General features: G+C 50.9%; 1 protein-coding gene across 14 annotated transcripts in view; it reads left to right on the forward strand.

Annotated features, from left to right (window-relative positions):
• Window positions 1-18,422, forward strand: part of DLG1 (discs large MAGUK scaffold protein 1) — an 89,567-nt gene extending 71,145 nt beyond the window's left edge. For 7 of the 14 annotated variants that reach the window (XM_079977772.1, XM_079977773.1, XM_079977774.1 and 4 more), the window contains 10 exons: window positions 1,335-1,511; window positions 2,853-2,922; window positions 6,621-6,720; window positions 11,564-11,605; window positions 12,523-12,573; window positions 13,078-13,179; window positions 15,162-15,334; window positions 16,581-16,690; window positions 17,160-17,251; window positions 17,385-18,422. In XM_079977772.1, coding sequence (XP_079833898.1) covers window positions 1,335-1,511; window positions 2,853-2,922; window positions 6,621-6,720; window positions 11,564-11,605; window positions 12,523-12,573; window positions 13,078-13,179; window positions 15,162-15,334; window positions 16,581-16,690; window positions 17,160-17,251; window positions 17,385-17,491 — 1,024 coding nt within the window. In that variant the 3' untranslated portion in view covers window positions 17,492-18,422. Of the gene's footprint in view, window positions 1-1,334; window positions 1,512-2,852; window positions 2,923-6,620; window positions 6,721-7,150; window positions 7,185-11,563; window positions 11,606-12,522; window positions 12,574-13,077; window positions 13,180-15,161; window positions 15,335-16,580; window positions 16,691-17,159; window positions 17,252-17,384 lie in introns of all 14 variants that reach the window. The other 7 variants (XM_079977776.1, XM_079977781.1, XM_079977782.1 and 4 more) reach the window with 2 other exon arrangements.
• The last annotated feature ends 1,261 nt before the right edge of the window (window positions 18,423-19,683 follow it).

Below are 19,683 nucleotides of genomic sequence, written 5' to 3' on the forward strand. Positions count from 1 at the left end.
GCAAATTCGAGAGTGGAGCACCTCATTAGTATTAATTTTAAATATGGAGGGCCAACTGAAAAAATCATGGATCTTGCTGGGTCAGAGCCCCTTCGAGCCTTGGGGCTTAACCTAAAGGACTATCCAAGAGGCCGGCAGAGAGGAACTGAGGATGACTTGAGAGCCTCGGACGTGAGATCTCCAGGTTAAACAGTATTGATTGATGAACATTTATTGGGGACCAAACCGGGAAAGGGGGGTTGGAGTTCGGTAATCCAAAGGGTACAGAATTATTAATTACTTTGTTTTAATTTGTTTTGATATTTGTATGGAAGTTGGGAAAGCCATGGAAGGGAAATATTGACTTTAAGAAATATGTTAAAGAATAAGAAATGATGTATAAGATGTTTAAGATTAGATAAGTTAAAATTGGTGTCTAAAATGGTTAAAATGAAATGAAAATGAGGAATGCAATAATAATTTAATGGAAGAATGAGGAAAGGTAAAATTACAGTATGTTAAAATCATTAAGTTTAAGGCTGAGAATTAAGTAATAAGGATTTGCAGGATTAATAATTTGAACTGGAATACAAGAAGGGGAGGGGAGAGGAGGTCTAAGAAAGAAGTTATATGAAAATAAGCAATTGAAATTTCACTTGTTTTTAATTGTTTTCTTTTTCTAAATTTTTGTATTTTTTGTTATTTTTTCTTTTTTTGTGTGTGTCTATGTGTATTATTGAAATGCTAATAAATATTTATATAAAAAAAAAAAGAAACTCCTTGGGCTTTTGAATAAACGGTTTCTTCTCTCTTGGGATTTCCATCTTTTCAGCTGTTAATAGACTTAAAAGTAGCAATGTCAAACCACAACAAGGTCTCATGACTAAGGTGGAATAGCCAGGTTTGTCCTTTGCAGCAATAACAAAGGGTCCTGAGCAAATGTATCATGGCATAAGCTGCCACAGACTAGAGTTCAGTCCAGTCTATGAGCACTGATGCTGCAGTGAGTGTGTTGGTCTAGGAGGAGCCACGAGGCTTGTTAAACACTTGAGTGCATTAGGAGGAGAATTGTAAGTTATTTCCTGGGCGACTCATAGACCCCTTCCGACAGAGCAGAGAGAGAGCCAGGAGCACAAGGGGGCTCAGCACCAGAGACCTTGTGCCTGGGGAGAGGGCGCTGCTTGCTCACACACAGCCGGCATCAAGGCGGAGCTGCTGGAGGAGAAGGACTGGGCTCCTCTTCTGCCACCGCCCAGTTTGACTGCAAGGCAGTTCCAAGGGAGGCAAGTGATGACACCTTGCCAGTGGGGCCTTTGTTTTCTTACTCATCAAATGCGCTCCCCTTGTCCCTCCAGAGCCCTCTTTGACTACGACAAGACAAAAGACAGTGGCCTCCCAAGCCAGGGACTGAATTTCCGATTTGGCGACATCCTCCATGTCATCAACGCTTCTGATGATGAGTGGTGGCAGGCACGGCCGGTGATGCCAGATGGCGAGAGGGACGAGGTTGGCGTCATCCCCAGCAAGCGCAGGTAGCTCTCTCTTTCCTGCTGGGGGTTTCCTCTCTTCCTGGGCCACAACCTTCAACAAGAGGGAGTGTTGAGAAGACCACCTGTGCCCCAAGACCCTCCCCCTTTCTGCCCACAGTCTCATAGAGCCTTGCTAGATGTCGAAGGCGGTATCTGGCAGTATTTTTTGTACCTCCCTGAATCAGAAGGAAGGGGTTGTGGTCAGCGGGCCTTTTGAGACACGGCAACTTCTCTGTTGTGAATCTTGGAAGACAGCACACCTCCCTGGGCAACCTGTTGCCTCTGCCCCCCCGTAAGGAGTCCTGTGTCACCACCACACTCCTCTTCCTCCTCTGGGGAGTAGCAGGAATTGTTCTTCACTGCAACTCCCATAGCTACCTTGTCAGGCCCCTATAATCAAACAGTTCTACCTACAGTTGACAAATATGACATAAGATGTCAAGAAACCATTTCCTGTGATTCTGGCCTTGAAGACTCTTAATTTCTGTCCTATGCATCCAAACCAAATTCCCTATTGCAGACATGTTTAAGTGTTTTAAAATGCTTCCCAGGTGTAGCACAGAGGTGCACCCCCTCCCAGCTCCACATTCTGGCGGCTGCATAATTCAGCAGTTGGGCTTGTGCCCCTGATATCTTGCAGTGTATCTGCCAGCAAGAGGGCATGTTTGGTTTGCTCCAGGGACCACCACGGTAACTCACATGGGCCTCCAGCAGCCAAAATACTCACTCTAGGTTAGCGTGCATTAGGGCCAAGTGGGTCTTAGCCTTTAACATGCAGGTTTAAAACAAAACAAAACCAGCATTTTCCTCCCCTCTCACTGCCCTGAGCAAAGCCTCTCCTCTAAAGCTGCAGTGTGCGCTGGGAAGAAACCCCCACCACCCCCTGGCAGGAAGAGCAGAGGTCACCAGGAGCACCGCTGCTTGGTTGGAACTGGCCGTGTTCCTTGACTCCAGCAGCCAGCCTATATTGGCCTGGTGTCTGAGGCTGCCACTCTTGGCGCTTGCCACCAAGGCCTTCCCGTCCCTGATGAGACTTGGAGAAGACAACAAAGGTTGCAGGAATGATTCCCTGCTGCTGCTTCCCTGCTGCAGCCGCCTTTTGCAGGAGGGCTAGGGCTCTCCCCCCAACAGGTGGCTTGACCCCTCCAGCTATCCAAAGAAGGCCGTTGACTCTAGGCCCCTTTGCCCTGACACTCAGGCTAAAGCCGGCCAATGCCTCCCGTGGCCTCCTTCCAAGGCCCATGTGTTTTCCAGATTGCCCCCACACCAGCTTCTGCCATGGGGTTCAGTGGGATTGAGCGCAGGTGCTGCAGATGCACTAATCTTTTTGTGCTTCTCTGGCAGGGTTGAGAAGAAGGAACGAGCTCGTTTAAAGACAGTGAAATTCAACTCTAAAGCAAGAGGTGACAAAGGGGTGAGTTTGGACTCTTTACGCTGTTGCTACTGTAAACTCTGTCATAATGAAAGCCTTCATGCTCCCTTCACCTACAGGCTGGTGGGGTGACTGGCCAGGAAAGCGATTCAGCGCCCTGTGAGTCTGGCATCTCCTAGGTGGAGACAGGACTAGAGAAATCCAGGGTGGAGCAGGAGAGGCCTCTCGGTGGCTGGCAGTGGGAACAAGGGAACCACTAGGACCTGCTTCTGCAGGTGGGGGTGTTGCCTTCAGCCCCGCTTGCAGGCCTCCTGTCAGGGTACAGGACTGGCTACTGGGGAACAAGAGAATAAGGGACCTTGGTCAGGATTCCTGGTCTGTTCCTCTCTGGAAAATCCTCCTTTAAAAACAGATTTAGAATCAGGAGAGTCTGGTCACCCAGGGGCCACCCAAGAAAACTCAAGTCAAAAGACTTTAGGAGTGAAAGCGCATGAGATGGATGGATGGATGGATGGATGGATGGTCCATGGAATGTTGTGCACTTGGCTGTTTTGTTTCCTTTGTGGGACCACCTGGCTTCTGTCCCTTGAAGGGGTATCATGAGGAAAGGTGAGGGCTGTGGCTTCCTGGCTCCCTCCTTGTCGCCCCTGGGGGCCCAGAGACAGCCTTGAAGGTACGTAACCACATGCTTGTGGGCAGCTGGGAGGCAGCAGGGAAGGGGAGAGCAGAGTCAGGAGAGGGTGGAGCAGGCCAGCCGACCAGAGAGGAAGGGCAGCTGAGGGGAGGAGACTCGGTGGACCATCAGTCATGTTTATCTTTTCACAAAGCTGTGTGAAATACCATAATCTTAAGGGTAGAACAGATTGTTACAGTAGACTCCAAATTAACACACCAGCAACCTTATTTTAAAAAAATATTTCCGTGACTTGTGCTAACAGACATCTGTTACAGACGCCCCCATGAAATGTATGCACTGAACACTTTGTGTGAAATGGAACTGTTGGGAATGCACTGGGATGGGTTTAAGCAGACTGGTCCCAGGCTGGGCTGTGTGTGCAGGAGGGCAGGGAAGCTGCAGGACGTGGGGCTGGAGCCGAGGGGTCTCCCTGGTCTCCTTTCCAGAGCCACATTTCAGCCCTTGTGCCTGGGGAAGCCTCAGGCCCTGGGCGGGGGGGGGGGGGGGAAGGGGAGATGCCCTAACCCTATGGCAAGAAAGAGCAGAACATTTTTAGTCACCTGGTGCAGCCAAATACCGCTTTGTGCAAATGGGCCTTTGGGGCAGCTCACAGAGTTTGGGTGTTGCATTTGTTTCCGTGCAGCCCACACACACAGCCCTGGTCCCGTGCCGTTTTGAAAACTGGTTGTGTTGGAGTCACAGCCTTGTATGTTGACTGTTGCCAAGTTTGCACACGTCTCCCATGTCCTAACACTGCACCAGACCCATGCATGAGCCCCTGAGTGGAAACCAAACTACGCTTGCCATTGAGAGAGAACTGCCCGTCTTGTCTGTCTTCCCTCTTGAGAGGGCGGCCTTCCTCTTGTCCTGCCAGGTCTCTATTTCTTTTTCTGTCTCTCTCCCCCCCTCCCCTCCTCGTTGTTGGTACCTTCCTGGGAACTCTGTGCATGCTTGCTGTTGGCAGGGGTACTTTGCCTCGGGAATGTGGCAGCCTGGTCTTAATTCTAACACCTAACATGGCAAAGCGGAAGGAGGCAAAATGGATGGTGTTGAAAACTGAAGCTGCTGTGCTTGTTCCCCCCTCCATCTCTTCTTCTTTCAAACAGTCCTGCCAAGGACCACCCCCCACCCCCACCCCATTTTATGCCAGGCATCAGCCACTGACCTGCTTGTCCTTTTGCCTGGGCAAAATCAGCTTATGCCGCGTTGAGCACCCGGCGTAAGAGGAGAATGTCGAGTGGCCGCTACCCTGTGGGTTTTTTTCTGCTTCCTTTTCTAACCCATTTATACTAATGATGCAATTCTGCAAAGAGGCTGTGAGAGCTTAATAAAGTTAATACACTCTTAGTACTAAAAACAAGACTCTCCTGCCTGTAAGAGCCTTAAAAACACATGGCTGATATTTTCTGCAAATCAAAACATAAATACTTCTAACCATGTTTTGTTTTTTTGCTATTGGAGCCGACTTCTAACCACTCAGCATGCAGTAGGTGAGGCTGTTGCTCTCCAGACTCTGCACAACAGGAAATGGCTGTTGTCTGGGAGACAGGAGAGCTCCAATGTGTCCCTCTTAGCCAGAAGGAGCCTTGCAGCACCGTGATCTCCCAGAGGTTGAGGCTTGGGCAGCTCCTACCAGGGAGGTGACTTTGCGTGGGGAGCTGCGCCCTGGGCCTTCCAGTCCAAATGGTTTAAAAACAGAGCAGGCAAAGGCGCATGTTGCTCATGGTGTGCTCTGCTTGACTAAACTGAGCTCCTGCAGCAGTTTGCTGGCATTGCCGGGGGTTGGACTAGATGACCCTCGGGTCCCTTCCAACTTGACAGTTCCATGATTCTCTAGGTGTTGGGGAGAGGGCTTGGCTCGCTTTGAGGCTGAGCAGCTTCTTCCCAAGGGGGGCTCCAGTGGAAGAACCCCGAGTTTCAGCTGTGGCTCTTCTGCCCTGCCCCTGCCCATTCCTCTGCTGCCACCTGGGACACGCAGCAGGTGGCTGCAGCAGGAAGAGGAGATCAGACGCGGCCAGGCAGGTCCCACGGCATTTGGGTCTGTGGACTTCAGTGGCAGCTAAGAGACCATGCTGGCGTGAGCTGCCAGCGGTTGGGATCCAGATGGCCGGGCTGCTTCTGACACCCTCTTTGTGCTGTCGCCCCTGAGGGTCCCTGGTCCCTCTGGACATTCATGCATTGTGTGGGGTCAGGTGGCTGAGGGGGGACTCAGTGCCCCCTTGTGCTTGTGGTGCTTGGATTTTGAGCCCCGTGGATGTTCCCTCCAGGCACTTGTCTCCGGCTCAGATATCACGACTCAGGCTGCTTTGTGCCTCTGGCTGTGGCTTCATCTGACCTTGAAAATGCCCAGGAATCCTTCTGGAGAAGATGAAGGAGGCTACATTGGCTCCCTTTTGTTTGTCTCCGTTGCATAGACTGCCTTTCAGCCAGAGTTTCAGAGAGTACAGGGAGAAGAGCACACCAGGCGGCCTTATGCCCAGTCTGACCAGCGGTCCACCCAGCTCAGTATTGTCTGCACTGACTGACAGAGGATCTCCAGGGTACTAGGCAGGGATCCTTTTCCCGCCCTACCTGGAAATCCTGGGGGAGCACCTGGGCCCTTCTGCATTCAGAGCAGATGCTCTACCGCGGAGAGGAGGGCCACCCCACAACTTGCTCTGAGAAAGTTTGTCTTGCAAGAGGTCCCTGTAGCTGCTTCCTGCTTCTTCCTAAGGAGCAGTTGAAGGGGGGCTGTTTCCCACTCCTGCCAGCAGCATCCGGCAACCTGCCTGGGCTGGTGCCTGGGCTAGTGTGGGGAGCCTGCAGAGGCGGAGCCCCTCCCCGCAGCCAGTGCTTCCTCAGAATGGAGCCGGCCGCTTGCTCCCCAGGCCCTTCTCCCCCCGTGCCCCAGCCCTGGCTCCAGCCGCCTCCCCTCCTAAGGAAGGGCTGTGGATCCAGCCAGCCTCAAACTGCTGCATGTTGTGGTCCTAGAAGTCGGCCTCTGCCAAGCTGCTGGACTGGGCCTCTGTGACACACTGGACATTCGACCTCCTTTGTTTTGCCCCTCCTTCCTTCTCTTCTTCAGCAGTCATTCAATGACAAGCGTAAAAAGAACCTCTTTTCCCGAAAATTTCCCTTCTACAAGAACAAGGACCAGAGTGAGCAAGAAACCAGTGATGTGGACCGTAAGTATGTGGGTGGGGGCAGGGCAAGCGCCAGCTGTGGATGTGCCGGGGGGCCTGCCTTGCGTGCCAGACGTGGCCTTGCCTTGAAGGGGTCCCAAGAGCTGCCACAGGGGCAGAGATGCCGCCATCCTCAGGGAGGGGCTGGCGAGCGGCCCAGTTCTCCTTCCGCAGCTGATTGGGGGGGGGGCAGCGAGTTCTGTTGGCTGCAGCTAAAAGGCAGGCGGCCTCTGGCTTTCAGAGGTGGGTTTGAGGGACAGGAGGTTTAAGTGCTGCCCTTAAATGGGTTTCTGGCTGAGCTTTGGGCAACTCCCTGCACCCCTGTGGACGCTCTTGGGACCACCTTGCCGTAGCCCCTCATTGATATGCTACTGACGGTTATTTTCTTTGTGATTGTCTCTTTATTGCTTGCCCTCTGGGAACTTCTCTGCAGGAGATCCCTGAAGACATGGGATCAAAAGGCCTGAGTAAGTGACCCTCTTCCCAGAGGCCCCCGAGCCCCTCCTCTCACCGAGACAGAAGGAAAGGCCGCCTCCTCCAGGGGCCCAGCCTCTTTCCTCCACACTTGTTTGCCATCTCCTCCTCCAAGTCACGCCACTTCCATTTACTTTTTGGTTGGGAGGCTGGGAAACCTTTCCCTGTTTTGCAAGCATGAAAGTCATGGAATCGTAGAGTCGGAAGGGACCCCAAGGGTCATCTAGTCGAACCCCCTGCAGTGCAGGAATCCCAACTAGACACTTGGCCTGCCAACCTCTGCTTGGAAACCTCCAAGGAAGGAGAGGCCACCACCTTCCGAGGGAGTCCATGCCTCTGTCAAACAGCCAGCTTGATCTGCGTCCTTTTCTGGCTAGAGCCTCCCTCTCCCGTTCTCCCCGGGTCCCCTGGTGTCTGGTGTTGGACCCTTTCAACAAGTCTTTATGAGGGACTTGAGCTTTTTGGTGGGGATGTTTTAAATGAACTGCTTACTGATCCTGAAGAAAACATCATCATCATCATCATCATCATCATCATCATTATTTTACTATTATTTAATAAATTTGTATGCTATTTTTCATCCAAAGATCACATGGAAGTTCACAACATAAAAATGCAAAATGAGAACACAAAATACATGATCAAACAAAAATAGACCAATAACCATCCTCCCACACTTTAAAAGGCTACAGAATGTTAATCAGCCAAACGCCTGGTTATAGAGAAATGTTTTCACAAGGTGCCTAATTTTTTTATATTATTATTATTATTATTATTATTATTATTATTATTATTATTATTATTATTATTTTGCTGCCCTTTATCAAAAGATTCCAGGGTGATGTACAACACTAAGAAGACATAATAAAAATCATAATGATAAAATAAGCATAATAACTTCCCCCCCTTTAACAGACCATACATTATTTAATGGCCAGAGGCTTGGGTAAAAAGGAATGTTTTGGCCTGGCGACTAAGGCCATGTAATGATGGTACCAGGCGAGCTTCTCTGGTGAGAGCGTTCCGGGAGTCACCACAGAAAAGTCCTGTTCTCATGCTGTCACCCTCCAAACCTCTCAGGTAACGGGGACATAGGGATGTCACCATCGCCCTTGAGCCAGTGTCACCAACTGGACTCATGCACTTCAACCCCGACTGGGCTAGGCGAGCTGGGTAGCACTTCCAGAGACCACCTTTTACCAAAGTGCTGTGGACTCACAGCTTAAAGTTGTGAGCACCGGATTCACTTCCACAATACAGTCGTCGCACAGCAGAGTATGGCAGAGTCTGGAAGTGTATAAACGACTCGGAGAACAGCTCTGTAGAATATCTCCTGATCAAATTTGCAGATGACACCATACTGGGAGGGGTGGCTAACACCCCAGAGGACAGGATCACACTTCAAAACGACCTTGACAGATTAGAGAACTGGGCCAAAACAAACGATGAATTTTAACAGGGAGAAATGTAAAGTATTGCACTTGGGCAAAAAAAATGAGAGGCACAAATACAAGATGGGTGACACCTGGCTTGAGAGCAGTACATGTGAAAAGGATCTAGGAGTCTTGGTTGACCACAAACTTGACATGAGCCAACAGTGTGACGCAGCAGCTAAAAAAGCCAATGCAATTCTGGGCTGCATCAATAGGAGTATAGCATCTAGATCAAGGGAAGTAATAGTGCCACTGTATTCTGCTCTAGTCAGACCTCACCTGGAGTACTGTGTCCAGTTCTGGGCACCACAGTTCAAGAAGGACACTGACAAACTGGAACGTGTCCAGAGGAGGGCAACCAAAATGGTCAAAGGCCTGGAAACAAAGCCTTATGAGGAAGGGCTAAGGGAGCTGGGCATGTTTAGCCTGGAGAAGAGGAGGTTAAGGGGTGATATGATAGCCATGTTCAAATATATAAAAGGATGTCACATAGAGGAGGGAGAAAGGTTGTTTTCTGCTGCTCCAGAGAAGCGGACACGGAGCAATGGTTCCAAACTACAAGAAAGAAGATTCCACCTAAACATTAGGAAGAACTTCCTGACAGTAAGAGCTGTTTGACAGTGGAATTTGCTGCCAAGGAGTGTGGTGGAGTCTCCTTCTTTGGAGGTCTTTAAGCAGAGGCTTGACGACCATATGTCAGGAGTGCTCTGATGGTGTTTCCTGCTTGGCAGGGGGTTGGACTCGATGGCCCTTGTGGTCTCTTCTAACTGTATGATTCTATGATTCCTTTCATTCTACAACTACAACACAAAACTATATACAGAGCCAAATAGGTCCAAGCATAAATGAATGCTGCACTGATTGTCTGCAGCTGCTCTTAGCAGCAACCTTATCTCTACACATGATCTCTAACACTCAGTCTCTCTCTCTCTCTCCGACACACTGACTGACTGACTGACTTGGTGCTGGAGCTGAATAAGTAGAAAGCAGAACACTGCTCCTCCTCTCTGGCGAATCGGCAGACTCGTCAGGAGATTCTTGGATATGGGAGGGGTGAAATCTCCTCAGATGACAAGTGTGGATCTGGGGAGAGGCGGTTCTTAAGGTGTTGAGGTCCTGAGCCCCAACTGAAGTTGACAGGAGGCACTTCACCAGTGCAGTCAGGCCAGGATAGGTGCAATATGCACAGATGGGTCTTGTCCTGTGAGCAGCTTGGCCACCAAATTCTGCACCAGCTGAAGTTTCCGAACTGCCTTCAGAGAAAGCCCTATTGATAACCTTCCCAGAGCATAGACATAAAACCATAAACCTGTCAGGGTTACCGTCGTGGGATGATGGGTGCTCTTTTCACAGATATTTTTCCTCTCGAGGGCCATATTCCTCTTATCGGCCTTTCAGATGGAGAAAGCCCTAGGGGGCAGGGGCAATACTTTTGCTCAGCTGCCAGAACTGGAGGAAGCCCTGTTTCCAGGGTCTGTCATGGGCTTGTCCTGGTGACAAGTTCAGCAGCTCTTTTTTCAGATCCTCTGGAGCTGGTCTCCAGCAACAGCAACCTAGGGGCAAGTCTTATGCCCCGGGGGGTGGGACTCCTCCTGCAGTTCTCCATGACCTGCAACAGCACAAGTCATTAGGGTTTGGCTACAGGACAGAAGTGCTTCCGCCCCATCTCCAAGTCTCCCTTGAAGCAACAAAGAATGCAGGAGACCATTCTTCATCTTCTCAGAGTTCAGGTTGTTGAGGTAGTGACACCCAAAGACTGTTTCTTGGGGACTGACTTTATCTTTTTTAATGGTCTTATACCTGAAATTCCTCAAACAATTCATCCACCACCAAGGATAGAGTCACTTTTTATTGGCAGGGCGCTCTGCAGTCTGAATATTCATGCCTCAGTAGACCTAGAAGAGGCTTTCCTCCACATACCGAATCACCTTCAGCACAGAGAGGTCCTGAGGTTTCCCTACAGCCGAAACTACTTCCAGTTCTGACTGTTGCCATTTGGCCTCGTCTCCACACACGAGGGTTCCTGGTGGGTCCTTGTGCCTCCAGAGTATCCTTATCTATCCTTCTTTGGAATACCTCTTGGTGTGGCAGGAGAGCTCTGAAAGCTCAAAAAGATGTTTGCATGCTTGTAATTGCTGGCAGCTCACAGCTTTCTGGCCCATGAAGCAAAGAGTCACCTGTCTCCTGCCCAGTGCCTTCCCTAGGGATGCTTCCAAGATGGAGATTTGCTAGACCAGGTCTTCTTCAAATACGTTTATAGTTCCTGACAAGTTAAATGCTTGTGCCTTTGCCAAAGCTGCATTCAGAAGACCTGGGCTTCAGCAGGTTCTTCCGCAGCTATAGACCGCTGAACCCCTTTCTAACCCCTCTTGCCCCCTCCCAGCTCCTGCTGTGTGCCTTCGCCAGGTGATCTGGTGCATGGCTGCAGGTGGTGTGTGAGCAGTTTAGACCATCAGTGGGGAGAGGCAGAGCAGCGCTTTCAGCCTCCCAGTGGCCTTTCTGGCCTGACCCACTGAGCTCCACCAGTTTTCCCAGCTCCATCTGGCCCTCAGGGTGGCAACCCCTCTGGCCATGACACATGCTGCAGGTTTGGCAGATCCCCAAGGAGGCACCAGTGGCCTGGATGTGAACAGAGGCTCCCTCTGTGCCCTCTGCTTCTCCCACTGCCTCTGAGCTCCAGGCAGAGTTGGGAAGTCACAGAAACTCCTCTGGGGTTTGGGCCACCTTGTTCTGTGTCTGCATCCAGACGTTCTCTTGCCTTTTGGGGTGCCCTCACCCCAGCCCTGTCACATTCATTGAATGTGGAGAGAGAGCCTTCTTCCCTGCAGAGTGCAAGTCATGGCAGCCCCGTCTGGCACTTGTCCTTGTCTTGCTTTTCTTTGGGAATTCTTTCTGGTCTGGTGCAGCTCCTCATTTTCTCCTTCCTGTTCCCGTTTCAGAGCACGTGACGTCCAACGCCAGCGACAGCGAAAGCAGCTACCGTGAGTGTCTTGGGGCCCTTCCCCACATCTCCCTTTGGGGCAGGCTAGGAAGGCTTGCTTGACTTCCCCTGTGCATCTCTCAAGGCGCCCATTCGGCAGCAGAGCATACCTGAACTCTGCTGGGGGGTCAAGCTTTGGCTCTTGCGATGGGGCTCTTCCCCAGTCCAGCTTACCTGGGCAGGGCACCTGAGCAATGGACCCCCTCCTTCCGTGGTGCCTCCTCTCCGCTGGATAGATTGCTGGGAGTGTGAGAGTGTCGGATCAGCAGCTGATCCTCACAGACCCCTCGGCTCTCAGGAAGCTCCACTCCAGGCAAGAGACCGGTTCTCTTTTAGCCATATTGCCGCACTGTTGGCCTAAACTTGTGCTTAATTTACTCTGTTGTTTGTTGTTTAATTTCAGTGACAGTCTGTTAATGTATCCCTTGTTCGTGTGTTTTTTTATTTTTCTCTTATGTAGTTTTTGGCTTAAGGCATCATATCCAAAATCTTCCACTCCCTGAGCACTCTCAAGCCACCTGACCATAGAGTCCTGTGTCTTCTAGCCTCAATAAGATTCTAGAAATGTGGCAGGAGGGGTCACTCATAATTTCTGGGCCTGTGGCCACATGTGAAATGTTGAGTGCGTGACAAGCAGCGTCCCCCAGTTTCTTCTTTAGCTATATGTTACCTAAAACTGAGGCATACCTATTAAGATCACCACAATAAACTCACCTTAATCGAAATATAATTAACAGTAGATTGTGGCTCACCACGTATATTACAGAGAGTGGTGCTTATTAATTTCCTAACTGGCTTCTATACCAGTTTTTTTATCCTGAAAAGTCTTATATATATATGAGAGATACGTGTGTACATCTGTATTATTTTACGCAGACACTACATTCCAGCTCTAAACTGGTGTATCTGAATTTGCAGGTGGCCAAGAGGAATACGTCCTGTCTTACGAGCCTGTTACTCAGCAGGAAGGTTTGTAGCGTGTTGCATATAAAACAAAAAGCCCTGAAGGCCACAGAGGCCTTTGGCTCTCCTTTGCAAGCACACCTCCCAAGGGCTGGCTTTCTGCACCACCAGGCTGGTTGGCTGCACTAGGACCTTCTGCCAAGGAAGTGCGGAGGGCTCCCTTCAAGCTCCCGGTTGTTGCTCTGGAGTTGCTTCCTTTGGAAATGGGGGCACGTGCTGTCCCAACGAGGGCTGTGGGCTGGAGGTTCCTCGCCCCTGCCGTCGGAAGGGAAGCCATCAGATCAATGTCTCCCGTAACTTGGCCATGGCCACAGGAAAGGCCTTCACCTGCGTTCTTGCCGAGCAAAGCTCTGGAATGAGCAGCATGCCCAACAGGGGCTCCTGCTGGCAGGTGGACGGGGGGGGGGGCTGGCTTAGGTGAGCCTTTGACCCCCAGGAACTTGGGGAAGGGACAGGAGGTTGTTGTTTGTTTTCCTTTCTCTCTGAGTCCTGGGTCTGTTCCCCCTTCAGTCAACTACACGCGGCCTGTGATTGTTCTGGGACCGATGAAAGACCGGATCAATGACGACCTCATCTCCGAATTCCCTGACGAGTTTGGATCCTGCGTTCCACGTATGTATGGCAAAGGCCTACCAGGGAAGCGTGTTTCAGCTTGGGAAAGAGCAGGCCAGGGTCACAGTGCACGGGTGCGAGGAGCTGCCGCTGCATGTGGTTGGGCTTGGAGCCAGCAGTGAGTGCAGAGCCCTTGCGGGGCCAGAGTCCTCCTGCTTGGCATGGAGACACCCAGGGCCTCCCTTGGGCAGCTCTGGGCATTGCCTGGCTGCAAGCAGAGGTGCCTCTGGCCCTCAAGAGCCCTTTCATGCAGTCCCCAGCCAAGCACAAGCCGGGAGAGAAGACCCTTTCTCAGTCAGGAGCCATGAGGAGCTCCTGGGCACAGCATCCTCCTAGCAGCTTGCCATTAATTTCATTTGAACTGATTTTATAATGAAATGATTTTAGAATGTTGTATTATCTTTTACTGTTGTTAGCCGCTCTGAGCCCGGCTTCGGCTGGGGAGGGCGGGATATAAATAAAAAAATATTATTATTATTATTATCTTTGGCATTGGACATGCTTTCCCCTTGGCCTCATGGGCTGGCCAACCTGTCCAAGCACACTTTCATTGCCTCATTCGTGGGGAGGGGGGGCACCTCTGGCCCCTGTCCCAGTTTGGCTCCTTAGACCAGAGACTTTCAACCTTTTTGAGTCCACGGCTCCCTTGACCAACTACCTTCTTTCTGCAGCTCCCCTGTGGGGCTCAGGGGCTCAATTAGGTCCCCCCTTGCCTGCAGAGCTGGCAGCTTCTCACCCTTTTTCGAACACCCTCAGCCTCCTCTCCCCTCTCCTTGGGCCCCTGAGCTGCCCCACCCAGAGGCACCATTTGCCCGGGGAGCTTAGAGCCAGGGCTGCTGCAATAAACAGCTGCACCAGCCTTTGGGAAGCAGAGACACAAGAGGGCATCTGAGGAAGGGGGGAAAGAAAGAGGAACAGAGGCTCCCCAGGGTTCAAAGCCACTGCCTTAGACCCTTGCCCAAACCACACCAGCCTGGCACTTTCTGAGGGCAGGATTTTGATCCTGCACAGGGAACGGGATCATGCAGCCTCGGCAGCAGGATTTAATCTGCTCACCAGCTGATAAGCAAAGATTGTAGCCCTTTCCCTTCCCTTTTAAGGGTGCAACAGAGCAAAGGGCTGTCCTTTAATTGGGGTGGGGGTTGGGAGCTGGCTCAAAGGGCACGTTGGCTCTTCAGTCATGGAGATGGGCTTCAGGCTCTTGGTGCCAAGTGCCGTGTGAATGGAAGCGAGAGGCTGCCTCAAAGGGCATTTTGCAGAGCTGCCGCGGGGCGTTTGACTGCTAGCTGTGCACACCCACACACCCCACTGCCTGCCTGTCAGATCTGGCCCATGTGGCCCATCTTGATAAGGATCTGGCCCATGGAGGCCATGAGATTCCCCAGCCCTGGCCCCGTTCTGCCCTGGCCCCATTTGTCCCCTCATTCCCTCTGCCTGCTGGCATCCCCAGGTTCTTCCTTTCCACACCTGCTGGAGCATCACCAGTGTGCAGACGACACCCAGCATTGCTTCTCGCTCCTGGCAATCCAGGAAGGCAATGGAATGGACTCTGTGCAGGAGGAGATAGGGCTTTGCAAGCTAGGGCTTGGTCCACACAAGGCAGGTAGTTGGCTGCTGGGTGAGGGGGGCTCAGCCTGTTCTGGAGGCGGCTGGCGCAGTGCCCTCTCTCCACTTTGGCCAATCTAGAGAAGGCAGGCCGGGTTCATTCCTGTATCCAGACAGGACTGCTGCCCTGTGTTCCACATGGGGCTGCCTTTGAAGGCCGTCTGGAAGCTTCAGTCAGCCCTAGATGTGAAGGTCAGACTCTGGTCTAGCACTTGAAGGTCAATGCACTTGTAGGGTGCCAGGATCCCACCTTGGATCTGCTTCCTCCCACTGTTGTGCGCAGTAAGTGGAAGGTGCTTGGTGCCAATATTTGGCGTCAATGTTGAGGTTTCTGTGTGTTGTGCCTGCCTGAAAGCTGCCTGTCTCTTTCCGCAAAGATACGACCCGGCCAAAGCGAGACTACGAGGTGGACGGTCGGGATTACCACTTTGTTACGTCCAGAGAACAAATGGAGAAAGATATCCAGGATCACAGGTTCATTGAAGCCGGCCAGTACAACAACCATCTGTATGGAACGAGTGTCCAGTCCGTGCGGGAGGTGGCAGAGAAGGTAAAGGAGCCCTTTCTCTTTCCAGAGTCTGCTTGGGAGAGATGAGGGGTGGTCCCGGTCTGCCCCAGGGTCTCCTTCCCCAATCAGTCAGGACGCAGCCTCACAAGGAGGAAAGGGCGTCTTGCTGTGGAACCTCCGCTAAACCTTCAGCGCCTCAGGAGCCTCCTGAGCCCAAAGATCTCTATTAACTAAATGTCATGAAGTCAGTGCCCTCAGTCCATTGCCTCAGTTGTGCCATGGAAAATATCTGAAGATCTTATACAGCAAAGCTAGTGCCCAGCACTGCCTGGGTATTTTTAGAAATCCCAAAATATTGTGATTTTTAAAGGTATATGTATGGTTTTTGAGTCTGCCTCCATCACACCATAACTCAGAAGAAGTCGGTCCAAAGTCCCTCCTGGCCCCAGCATCCCGTCAGCCTCGAAGGAGAGCTTTTAAGCCCCTGAGAAAATGTTTCCATGCCCTTTGTGCTGCCTGGAGTCCCTCCAAGTGAAAGGAGCAGAGCTGGCCACTGAGGATTGCCTTGTAGGTCCCTCTGAGAAAGAGGCAGGTCGGCACATGCAAAAGAGATCTGTGTTGCTTTCGCATTTCCCTTTGAAGCATGTTGGCCGAGATCGGCGGGGGGGGGGGGGGGACACACGATACCAGAGGTTGGATCAGGAGTTCCTCTGCTTAGGTTTCCTCCTCCAACTCAACTCTGCCCAGATGCAGTTACTGTGAGTCTTAGGATGGCAGTCACAAAGGGAAGCTCAGCAAAGAAAGGTTTGGGGGTCCCAAGGCGCCCTGCAGCGCAAGCAAGGCAGCTTTGCTCCATTCCACCAAAGGGAACCAAAGAGAAAGCTGGCCAGGGTCTCCCGCTCTGTGTGCGCCTGGGTGATTCTGACGGGGAGGAGCTTGGGGGCAAGGCCAGGGAGAGCTCTTTTTTATTGGCGCATCTGGAAGGGGTGTGGTTGCCAGGATGGGACCCTTCGTTTCTGAATTTGCCGCTACACTGCAGAGGAAGTGGGCCTAGAGTTGCTGCCTAAGACAATGCCAGGTCCCCCTAGGTTTGCCAAACAGGCCTCCCTCCTCTCAACCCCAAGAAAATGGCTTTCCAGGGAATGTCTGCAAATAGCTAAACTAAGGGGGAAGGGTGCTCAGTCTCAGCCGCCAGGCTTTAAAATGCAGCCAGGCTTGGCTGAGCTGTCTGCCAGCAGCGATGCCTTGGGTGTTCTGCTCTAAGATGCCTCTTCCCTCCGTGTCTCAGGGGAAGCACTGCATTCTCGATGTCTCCGGAAACGCCATCAAGAGGCTCCAAATCGCCCAGTTGCACCCAATCTCTGTTTTCATCAAACCCAAATCAGTGGAGAACATCATGTGAGTGAAAGCTGGCCTTGTCCTGCCCGCTCCGACCTTTTCCTCTCTGCGCATGTTCTGGTGACCCTCCTTGCGGCATGTGGCCTCCTCTTCCAGGAAGGTCATCAATCACGGTCTCCGGGAAGGGAGCTTTCCCTGGGGGCTGGGTGTATTCCACAACCCATAATATCCCGCTGTTTTCAGCAGGAGGATAAAAGCAGCCAGCAAAGGTTCAGTCCTCTGCAGGAAGAAGTCAGGGCCAAACTTTAAAAGCAAAATGTCTGTCCTTCCTTCTTCTGGTTTTTGGCTCTGCCTTCTGGAGAAGAGAAGAGCGACTCTGCTGCTCCCGAGCTGCTGCTTGAGGGTAGCTCAGGAGTCGCCAACGTGGTGCCCTCCAGGGGCTGCAGGAAGGTGCTTCATTTTAAACATCACATCCGAATGGCTGAGCCTCGTCATCAGTATCTTGGTTTGATTTGTGCTGCAATTTCAGGGAAATGAATAAGCGGCTGACGGATGAGCAAGCTCGGAAGACCTTTGAGAGAGCCATGAAGCTGGAGCAAGAATTCACCGAACATTTCACAGGTTGGTTGCTCAGCTGTGTTCCTTTCGAGACAGCGGCTGGGGGGTTTCAGTGCTGGGGGGAGTGGTGCAAGAGCTGTGCCATTCCAGGCCCTCAAGAGCCGCCTCCTCCTCCTCCTCCTTCTCTCCTCTACAGCTATTGTGCAAGGAGACACATTGGAAGAAATCTACAACCAAGTCAAGCAAGTCATTGAAGAGCACTCCAGCCCCTACATCTGGGTCCCTGCCAAGGAGAAGCTCTGAAGGCCGCCCAGCGGGGGCCGCTGTGCCTCCCCCCTCCTGTGCTTCCCACCTGGGGGCAGCCCTTGTCCTGCATGGGCCCCCGTGGCTCCCGTAGCATTTTCCCAGTGCCCCCTTTTGTTCCAATGGTGTGGATTCTCACAAGCTGCTGGCGGGCGGCCATTTTCTCAAGGGTCAAAGGGCAGTGGCTCGATCCGCTTGTGTGGATACGAAACGGAGAATTTTGTGGTAAAACTCCTTAATGTTTAAGGGAAAGTATCCTTCAGAGATTTTGAGAAAACAAATCTTTATATACACCCTTTTAAATATTTCCTAACAAAAGAAAAGTGGTCTTAATGATGTAAATGGTGAGCAGTTTTGCACGCGTGACTTGACCTGCATGATTTGATTCACGGGTGGCTGCAGGCCGTAGTTCTGTAGTTTTCTGTTGTTGGCAACACATTTATTTTACAGGCAGTTAAATAGCAGATTTTTGTTCAAATGTCCAAGATAATGTAAATGGAGTTGCCATTATTTCACAAGGGAAAACCCATTTTCATAATTTCATAAGAATATTCTTTATAATCTATTTTTTCATTTTTTGCTGATGCCGTTGTTGGGGGCAAGAATATCTCCTGTTTTTAAACTAGCACACACAAGACTATTTGGAGTGTCTTACTGATATCATCAATGGGTAACGGTCATTACATTTTTGAATCCAAATACAGTTTAGGTGCTTTAAAAGCTTGTACTTCATAGAGGAATGATTAATTTTGTTCTGAAAATATTCTGAAAGATTATCATAAGAGACGATTCAGAGTCTGAAATATAAATATGTTCTTAGAAGTCAGATTTTAATGAATATTTTACCCACAATAACTGCCTATTTTGTTATAATAAAACATATTATATACATACAAATATATATATATATATTAAACTTTCTTTAACTAAAGTTGTACTGTGGGAATTTCTTTATGTTGCTGTACACAGAACTCCTTTGCTTGCAGCTGGTTGCAGGATCCCTGAGAGAACTGCTTTATCGTCGCATTTGAGGGGGTTTGCAGTGCCCAACGTGATGGCGGCCCTGTGAGCTGCCCAGCTCCCTCCCCTCCCCACTTGTGGACCAGGAGCTCCCGACTCTCAGGTTTCCTCTTTGCTCCTAGGAGGACGTGCATCTTCGCCCCGGAAGAGCTGGCAGTTCCCCTGTACTGGCCCTCTGCTTCTCAGTGGAAGTGGGAGCAAGAGGAGCTTTCCTCTCCCCCTCGCCAGGCGCAGCTCTGGCCCCCTTCCTTCCGTTGCCCCAGCCGGCAGTCTGAGTCCTTCGTAAAGAGCTTCCATCTGCTGCTGCTGCTGTTCAAATCCTCCAAGAGAGAGAGAGAATGAGGGAGCTGAGCTTTTTAGTGGATGGTTGGAGATAGCAACAAACTAGGAATGATACTGAATGATACTGACCCATGGAGTCGCTCCCAGTGCTACAGTTCTGTGATTCTGTAATCTCTCAGTTTGGTTTTAAATTTCCTCTGTTGACCGATTGAACACTAAAGCAGAACATAAATTTTCTTAATAAACCTTTAAAAAGGCAGCAGGAGACATGCATATTCCAAAGGTCAGCATAAGTTGCCCGAGTCATAGAATCATAGAGTTAGAAGGAGCACCAAGGGTCATCTAGTGGAACCCCTGGCAATGAAGGAATCCCAACGAGATCATCCCTGACATTTGGCCATCCAACCTCTGCTTAAAAACCTCCAAGGAAGGAGAGTCCACCACCTTCCGAGGGAGACTGAAAGAAAGAATCTCCTTTCTTGTAACTTGAAGCCGTTGGTTTGAGTCCTCCACTCCAGAGCAGGAGGAAGCAAGCTAGTTCCCTCTTCCAAGTGACAGTTCTTGAGATATTTGAAGATGGCTATCATATCTCCTCTCAGTCTCCTTTTTTCCAGGCTAAACATACCCAGCTCCTTCAACCACTCTTCATAAGGCTTGGCTTCTAGACCCTTGATCATCATCGTCTCCCTCCTCTGCACATTTTCAGCTTGTCAATACCCTTCTTAAATTGTGGTGCCCAGAAGTGGACACAGTCTTCCAGGTGTGGTCTGACCAAGGCAGAATAGAGAACGGGACTATGAGTTCCCTTGGCCGGGACACTAGACTTCTGTGGATGCAGCCTAGAATAGCATCACTTTTTTGCTGCTGCATCAGATTGTTAACTCATGTGC

Source organism: Podarcis cretensis (assembly GCF_951804945.1).
Source record: "Podarcis cretensis genome assembly, chromosome: 5".
In the NCBI taxonomy this organism is placed as follows: domain Eukaryota; kingdom Metazoa; phylum Chordata; class Lepidosauria; order Squamata; family Lacertidae; genus Podarcis; species Podarcis cretensis.